Genomic DNA, 9,051 nt, shown 5'->3' on the forward strand with positions numbered 1-9,051 from the left:
GAGTACAGTGACTCACCTTCATATACTGTAGATCAGCGGTGGCATGAACTTGTATAAAACACATTTACATGGTTTTCCTGTTTCAAGCTCAGGTTTGGGAATTTATGATGCAACCAGAGGAATATTTGCATTTCACCCCTGAACAAACTACAAAACAAGTACATTGAACAAATTGCCAGATTTGGAGATTAGAAACACTTTGACACCATTTGAATAATTAATATACAATGTGTCAGTTGTGTTCAGACTCAACACAGTCCTGGTAGTGGTCACTAATTTTAGTTCATTTCTCTCCCACAGCTGCAATTTAAAGCAGCACGGGGCAAAAAACAAACAACGCACCTACAATAATGCCTGGGCAATTACGGCATGGGCAATTACATCCAAGAGTTCTCTTCTGTATGAACTCCAGCCCGCATCGCTCGTTGTTTTGAACAAAGGCTTTTATATAAGGCGTCATAGGCTTTGAGAAATAGACCTTGATAGTTCACAAAAAAAAAAAAAGAAAATCTACACACAGCAGCCTACAGAGTTGAATACTTCTACGAAAAGGTAGAGGTTATTAAGAGGCTTTTAAGACTCGGTGCTATAAGTACATTCTGCTCCTACTGTAGTACTCTTAAGAAAAGGGAGAAAGCATGTTGAGGTCTGTGGAGTGACACTTTCCTGTTGTATGATCATTCAGAGTTTGTGTCATGTAGTTCGAGATTAGGAAAAGTCAAGAGTTCATTATTTGAATAAAAAGTCATGAGTCATTATTCACTAATGATCTCTTATGTTGTGGGTTATTGAGCTAATTCTACATTGAAGAGGAAATTAGGAAAATGAAAATGATTGTGCAATTATGGCAGTCTAGTCAGCTATTTTGTCCAAAGGAGCATCATATCAATTACGTACATGCCTTTCTAACAAACATGCCTAATAAAACCTAATAAAAAAAATATTAATTAAATTTGTCAGTAAGCTTTAGTATTCCCCCCGCCCCCTTCTCCTGTAAAAAGCCAGCAGTTGCTAAGCAAATTTTAAGCGATACATTTTTCACAGCAGGCATTACATTATCTTCAGGAGTAACACTGAACAATTTCGGGTTTGCAGTCTCACACAGCTTTTCTGATTCGGCCCACGTTTGACAAATCCTGATAAGACCGCCGTCCATCTGTGCCGCATTTACACCCTGCATGTTCGGTGTTTGAGCGGCACAGAGTCAAGCAGCATTTCTACCAACAACCTACAGGGTCCATTTTGGAATAATCAGGTCAACACATAAGTCCACCAAGAAAGGATATTGGGGGGGTGGGAGCCATCAGTTTGAATAAAGCTCTCATCTACAATGTCAATAAATACTAATCATTGTTAATTGCAGCTTTAAGCAAACAGTTTTCATGTGCAGCGTGGAACAAATCATGAACTGCCTCTGGTCATCCCCAAGCACCACGCTAAACCTTTTTTCCTTCTCTATTTACAACAGGATTAACATATTGAATGCAAATAAGCCACAAAGCAACACAGCGTGAAGTTTAGTAGGCGCAATGAACACCAGATGAATGTCATTGCAGTGATTTATTTTGTACAGTATGAAATGTGCAGTACTTTGCCTTCACTCGACTGTAAAGGCAAAAAGCAAAGCATATTTACACGCCTGAGCCAAGCTGGAGCCTCACTACACCCATCCCTTATGGGCAACACTGGAACAAAACAGATAGGGCTTTTTATAGGATTCGAATACTATGAACCACATCCCTGCTAAAATAGTAATCCCTTAAAAAGAACAAAATAGTCCAGAAAAAAAATAAACAAAAATTTAAATTAAAACCTAAAATAAAACGAAAGACAGCCATGTTCTTAAGTGATTACTATCAAGCCCATTTCCAGGAAATAAACTATGGCCACAAAATTAGTCTCATTGCTGCTTTGTGTGCGCGCAACAAGGCATTAAGTGATCTGACAAATCCACATGTCTGGACAACACTGGCCACAAAAATTTAAATTTCTTTTGTATATATTAAGTGATTTAACTTTTTTTTAGAATACCAAGTCTGAATGTCTATAAAAAAACCCAAAATATCCTTATTAAAAGGAAAAAAAATTTTTTACAAAGACAAAATCAGACAGAATGTGTAACAGTAACCAGTAGTCCATTTTTGCAGAATGTCACTTCACCATGATGGCAGTGTGGTGTACGATGGATAAACCTCACTGCTATAGTTCAGTGCTGCCGTTTTGGGAGAAGTGAAGCTCCCTCTGGTTCAAGTCAGGTTTGAGTGGCTGCGGTTTTGCCCCGTTCTGCCACCAAGACCGCGTGAAACCCACGTGTGCCGTCCGGACCCCTGGGCAGACGCACAACACCAGGGGGGAGGCCGTCTGCATTCTGGATCTTTCTTCCCAGCATGGGGCTTCCCACTGGGCTGCTCTCCTGACTGGCAACCTGCTTCCTGCGCTGTACCCATGGGCTTCCTGAAGGAGTCAAGCTGCTGTCCGAGGAATAATCAGCCCAGCGGCGCCCAGCCTCAGGGCTCAACCTGCCCTCACTGGCCAGGGGTGAGCGGGCATTAGGAGCAGCTTTGCGTTGAGAACAAGGGCTGGCTCGTGGGCTGTTCCATGGGCTGGAGCGTGGAGACACGGCCGGGCTTAAGAAGCCCCCAGGGCTCAGCTTGTTGCACGAACGTGACTTGCGACCGAGTCGAGGTGAGGTTGGGTTGCTTTCTGTTTCAGAGGAGCTGCAAGCGGAGTCATCTCCGTGATACTGAAGCTCACGTACACGGCTGTTCAGCGATCGGCTCTTGCGTATTCCTCCTCCCCCATTTCCATTCTCCTCCCGCTGCCTCTCCTTGAGTACCTTCTTTTTAGGTGGTTTGGTGCCAATCAGCACCACCTTCAGCCCCATTGAGCCCTTCCCGTCTCCCTGCTGGCCTGCATATGCTTCATGCGCCTTTACAGCCGCCTCCACCTCTTCAAACTCAACAATGGCGCACTCCTCAGTGCCCAGTTGCAAGTAGCGCCCGCTCAGCTTCTTTAGATCAGGTGGCAGGTCTTTGCCAGGCTTCAGCACACGGACTGAGGCGATCGGACCATAAGTACCAAAGGCCTTGAGCAGGAGTTCCATGAGCCGCTCCTGCTGGGCAGGGTTTGCCCCAGGGCTCCCATCTCCAGCCCCACCCTCACCTGCCAAAGCCACACCTAGCTCGGGCCAGCGCTGCAACTCACTCAGGAGCAGCATGCGGCTCGGCAGAGACTCGCTGGCAAAAACCGGTACGCTCGTCCTGCGGCGAACTTTCCGACCTTCTTCGTTCAGCTCCAACAGGTTGGAATGGCGCAGTGCATATGCTGTCGTCCTCCAGTCTCTTGTCAAGTGCTTTACCTGAGAGAAAAAGATCAACACTATACAATTAACTCTAAACAAAATCTCAGCATGATAATTTTTAAAGTTATCTGATTAGTACAGTATGTTTCAAGCAACATGGGGGTTCGAACTGAACAATCTACTACAGTGATTCAGGTCATAGAAACTCCATTTGTAACCAAACTTGCATTACAATGAAATGCTAAATATTTCAAACATATGGCATTAATAAACACATACATGTTTCCTTAATGATTAACTGATTATCAGATTGTGAAAATGCAAGAATGGGACATGGAGAAACAAGCAGTGAAACAGAAAAGCAAAACCCCACTTCCATCCCTCTTCACTGAACATCCCACTCAGCATTACCAATTACCTACAAGGTCACCAATTACCAGAACCACTTCTCACTTGCTCCATAATTATACTGGTTAAATTAGGACCAAACTGTACAATTATAAATCGGGTGAATCTGCTGCACGCTTGAAAAGCTATAATGAATCCAGCATGTGTCAGGGTTTTGTGATTATTAACTTGTTAACCATCTGAGATTTGTAACATGTAAGCAGGAGCAGGAAATAAAAGGGGAAGTCAGAATTCAGGTCGCAATAGATAAGCAATCAACGGCTTTTTGTAGCACTTACAACTGTATTTTACTGGAAGTGGTACAGCTGACTACTATGAAGGAGAATTATTTGAAACTGCAATACCCCTTTAGCCAGGACAAATAGGCTTAGCTGAAAAACTTTCTAACTCATGAAAACTATGGCTTACAGCTGTATATTTAGGATAATTCTATTTATATTAGAACAACAATGCCAGTTAGTGCCACTGAAAGCCTGGACTATAGAATGAGTTTTCATTGCTTCAATGCTGCTTCTCTGAAGTGCAGCCTTTCTGGAGCACATGATTCATACACCCAGTTGACAGCTTACGCAACAGTTGTCAGTTCTCTTGGATGCAGTAATAGATTCTTAGAGCAGGCTCTGCGCTCACAACCAACCTTCTTGAAAGACGTAAGCAGCTTGACGCTGACGAAGCCGAGTTTATTGCGCCGGACGTGCTTGAGCAAGAAAGCGTCGTGTTCCAGGTTTTCATCGGACAGGTAGTACTCTATCTGAGCTATGAGCTTCTGGGTCAGTTCAGGGTCCGGGGGCTGCCAGCTCTCCTCCTCGAGCTCTCCGCCACTAGTGCCAGCACCACTAAAGAAGACATAAAATAAGGATTAGGCTTCTAAAAAACCACATTGAGACTTAAGTCTGTAGAGTAAGCCAATTCAACACTATTTTATAAACAGGCCATTAAAAATAAGAAAAAAAAAAGCCTTCTCCATCTGACAATACGCTGGTTGCCAAGTGAGCATGAGCACATGGTCTTCTCAGGAGCCTTTAGTGATGAAACGCAACAGGGGAGCATGCACACAAATCTTCCCCTCTATCGGCTCGCAATTAAAATAAAAGCCGGCTCATACTTACACCAGTTGCCTACTTAATGCCTGGAATAAGAACCAGGAATCAAATTAAAACTGATGACTCATTGGCTTTCTGTGAACTCCTACACCCTTTAAAAGCTGGATGTAGACAAATGAAAGCATCTACCATATTCAACAAGTGAATGGCAGGAGAGAACCCCTTTCACACACAGTTGAAAAATGAAAAGACTACCGTAAACATTGACTAATACAGTGCATGCAGCCTAAAGCTTTTTAAAATAAATAAAAAATAAAATGCCGTATTCTACAATCAATAAGGTGCACTACAGTACAGTATATAGCCATTACGATAAGCATTGGCAGTTTGGTGGAAGGTTTCTTGCCTGCCATGCAGAAGGCCCGGGTTCGATTCCCACCCAACATCCCAAGCTAGATAAAAATGGAAGGGTTGTCTTAACAAGGTCTTTAGGCATAAAACCCATGCCAAGTTGTGTGTGGACTGGATGCTCCAGCAAACCCCTGCCGAGAGCAGCCAAATGACTAAAAACATATCCACTATGAATCCATTTCTGAGCTTTACATATGCTCTCACCAGCTACACATCCAGAAAACTTGTGACAACTTGCCAAAATGCCTCGCTCTGGAATGAGGTAGTGCTTTTTGTAACATATTTTTTTTCAATCCTGCTCATTCAATTCATACACAGCACCAGACACCCATTTTTAACCTTATTACATGCTTGTTAAATTGTTAAAGGTGATTCGGGTGTGTTCGGGTGGAGAACGTGCCATTTATTGTTTACAAAGGGCAACTCAATCAGGGCGAAACGAGCAGGTCTAGAAAGCACTGGCCATAAAAACGTCAATAACATACACAAGCTTGTGTGTTTACTGCGGTCAGTAGGGTGGAGGACAGTAAATAACCTAGGCCTGTCTGATGACGCAAAGGGGGGGAGAATTGGAGTAACAGGTCTGGTATCATTCCCACCAGGTGACGTCAGCAAGGCACAGTTTACAGGTGCTCAGGCATTAGCTGTGCCCTAAGTTTAAGTCAAAAGCAGTAATTATAGACAAGAGTTGTGCAACACTGAACATGATGTGGCATAATAACCTGATGTATACAAAATATATGCGTGTGTACATACATATATACACACACACATAAAGACACACAGTATGTACATGTACTGTATATACAGTACATGCAAACACGTATTAAAAAAATGTCAGTCCAATTACTGTCCAAAGCTGTGTTTTGCATGTACCGGTAAAGTTTGATATAGAGTCTATTACAATGTATCAAATATTGAAAGAAAAGTAAGAGGTCTGATACTTTAGTACCATTTGTGGCTGTTAAACCTGGAAAGTAATTAAAAAACAAAAACACTAAAACAAGCTCACCTTGATTTATCGTGCCTCACTATTTCGTCTTCGCTGTTAATCGTTTCCTCTTCGTCGGGCTCCTCGTCCTCCGCCGCCTGGATGGCCACAGTGATGGTTACCGGAGTCCCCATCTCGCGCAGACGTTGTTCCTGGAAGCCGGAGGCGGCAATAGCGGTGGAGCCCACGACCTCCACCGGGTTCGACAGCTCCGTAGCCGCGCTCATGACCGTGGCGGACCAGCGCGCTCTACACGGTGCTGCTTCGGTGTCCTCGGCGGCGGCTCCTCCTCCTCCTCCGGGTCGATCGCACGGCGACGGCGAGCTTCTCGCTTCTCGGCACCCGCGCTCCGAAAAGACGAGCTCCGCGGCTTCCCGGATTCGGCGCCACGGAAACCCCGGTCCGTCCGCGGGAGGAGATGGAGGTGGAGCGGCGGCGGAGGGCGTAGGAGCAGCGGCGGCGGGCGAGACGCGACCGGGAGGACGGGAGTCGCCTCGCGCTGTCACTTCCTCGTGCGCAATAAGAGGCTTTCTGCGCGAGAAAGGCGCACCGCGATTGGGCCACGGAGAGCCTCCGCACTCGTCTCCCCCAACCCACCAGCGAAACGCAAGCTGGAGCCAAGAGGGAGGAAGCAGGAAGGAGAGAAAGCGCAAGAAGGCGTTCACTAGAGCTTGCATAGCTGTTCAATTTATTGTTACTCTTATTAATATTATTGAGCTTTTTTCTTGTTTGTGTCTTTTTTTGTTTGTTTGTTTTTTAGCTTATTTTTGCATGTAAGAGTAAAGGAGCCTGGCATTCCATTTATGTGCAAATGACTTATAATGCCCATAAGAGCCTGCAACTTTCACCTGAATGCAATTAAGCAATTAGGAATCAGCAATGCAGCTGCAGCAATTAAACGGTCCGACCCAGTTTTTTTTTCTAATGCCACTTGGTTAAGAGGCTTTTCCCCTGGGCCGGTGATAGGATTTGTTTTTGGGGCAAGGAGAAGAACAAACCTCTCTCTCTCTCTCATTGTCTCAGTATTCACACTTCCTGGAAACCTTCTCTCACTCATTGTCTCAGTATTCACACTTCTTTTTCTTGCAGCATCATTTTTGCACAGTAATAAAATTGTACATTTTTATTCCTTGAACTAGGGTATCACCAGGAGCATAAGAAATCAGCTCACTCACAGCATGTAGTAGAAAAGGTGATTTGCATCATGCAGCTTTCTGCAAGAACTTTTTTATTGCAGAGCTCAACACTGCACAATAACAGCAAAATAATAAGGATCACCAATGATATCATGACTCATAGCACAAGCTGATGTGTGTCATTGATGTGTGTATGTGTCCTTCCGCACACTTAAGAAGGCAGCCAGTGGGACGTCACTCCAGCTCTGTGACGAGAATGCTGATGGTGTGCAAAAACAAAGCTCCTGCAGCAGACAGGGCTGTCTGGAAGGGGTTCATTTGAGAGAGAATTTGCATGCAATAAAAGGGCTTTTTTTCTGCATGCTGTTAGAATTGTGATGAGCATAATTGCATTATTCCAAACAAAGACAATTAGGCACTTTAATGTTAAGGCCCGTTATTCATTTATACATCTTGTCAATGCTAAATGAGCTATAAGGCCTAGAGGAATGGATTGCTTGTTCCCCAGCACCACTGCACATGCAAAGTAATGACATCATTGTGCACATGCTGTCCACCTCTACAAGCTCCCCTACCGCCTCCATCGTGTGGTTTGTTCTCAGTGTGTTTTTCTGACCTTCTTCATCCATGCCTTTGGTCCTTTGTGTTTAAATCCTTAATTTGATGGCGTGCTGCTTGGATACATGTTGCAGCGCCGCACCTCCCTCCCCGTCTCTGACTCAGTCAGGATATTTATAGACAGACTCCTGCACCCTGGAGAGTTAAGACAGACCAAGTCCTCGTGTGTGATGCACAAATAGAATCAGTGGCTAATCAATACCCAGGCTTGCTTTATGGATGAGTATTCTACCAGTATACTAGGAACAGCAAAACCACAATGACATACATTTTATTTGTCATTATGTTTTCAGAATACAAAAAGAAATACATCATTTCAGTGTGTGAAATTACAAGGAGTGTACAAGTCAATCTGGGACTTAATTAAATTTTTGGTGAATTAAGGAATAAAATTGATTGACATTTACACAAGACTTATGGTAACATTTAAACATTTGCTTAAAGCTGGCTTTCTATCTTGATGGTATCCAAGCACTAGTAAAACACTGGGATAGGTGCATTAGTGTAGCAGAGGATTATATAGAGAAATAAAGAGAATTTTTTTTCTCATAACTGTTCTTTTATTCTGCACAATCAAAAGTCCCGGTTTGACTCGAATGTCCCTCGTATGATGACAGGAGGTACTACCCTAAAGGTGATGATTTTTCTATAAGACTACTTCATGAAAAGTTTTATTCTTAATCTTATTATACAGAAGGACTTTTTTAAACATTTTATTGTTATTTCTTAACCAAATTATTACCATTTTCGTAATGTATTAATAATACTGTTCATTTGTAACTGTTTTTCATTTAATACTGTGAAGCATTTGTCAGGCATGTTAGTTCCTATTTTCACTAGTGTTGTAGCTGCAATTGTTTCCTCAGTACCCTATTCTAAACAGTTCTGTTCTTATGCTCTCTATTGAGGTTAAAGACACACGCATACACACCCACACAGAGTTTATGTTACTAAGTAACCAGAAATTCCAGTATCAGAACAATTCTGACAATGTAGACTCCTTACAGAAAACCTCACCTCACAGCATTGTTTGCTCTTTTTTGTTTAATATTTCAGGGCGTACTGTGTGTGTGACCTGTTATGTGCATAGAACTATAAAATATGGTGTCCTAATACTTTTGACCATTATGATATAAAATGAAT

The 9,051-nt window shown here is 43.2% G+C and overlaps 1 protein-coding gene across 1 annotated transcript; it reads right to left on the reverse strand.

Annotated features, from left to right (window-relative positions):
- Positions 1 to 1,511: 1,511 nt before the first annotated feature.
- larp6a (La ribonucleoprotein 6, translational regulator a) lies at positions 1,512 to 6,873 on the reverse strand. The gene is made up of 3 exons (XM_053500855.1): positions 6,176 to 6,873; positions 4,347 to 4,545; positions 1,512 to 3,358 (listed from the first exon to the last, which is right to left on the reverse strand). Exons 1-3 carry the CDS (start codon positions 6,829 to 6,831, stop codon positions 2,252 to 2,254), a joined length of 1,962 nt encoding a protein of 653 aa, XP_053356830.1. The 5' UTR covers positions 6,832 to 6,873; the 3' UTR covers positions 1,512 to 2,251.
- Between the last annotated feature and the right edge of the window lie 2,178 nt (positions 6,874 to 9,051).

The sequence above is a fragment of the Clarias gariepinus genome, chromosome 7 (genome assembly GCF_024256425.1).
Source record: "Clarias gariepinus isolate MV-2021 ecotype Netherlands chromosome 7, CGAR_prim_01v2, whole genome shotgun sequence".
Taxonomy (NCBI): domain Eukaryota; kingdom Metazoa; phylum Chordata; class Actinopteri; order Siluriformes; family Clariidae; genus Clarias; species Clarias gariepinus.

Excerpts from the sequence above, each read along its gene's own strand:
- larp6a (XM_053500855.1), bottom strand. The coding sequence starts at position 6,831 with ATGCAAGCTCTAGTGAACGCCTTCTTGCGCTTTCTCTCCTTCCTGCTT. Across the intron at positions 4,546-6,175 it reads GTGAGGCACGATAAATCAAG|TGGTGCTGGCACTAGTGGCG; the intron begins GTGAGCTTGTTT and ends TGTCTTCTTTAG. Across the intron at positions 3,359-4,346 it reads TGCTTACGTCTTTCAAGAAG|GTAAAGCACTTGACAAGAGA; the intron begins GTTGGTTGTGAG and ends TTTTTCTCTCAG.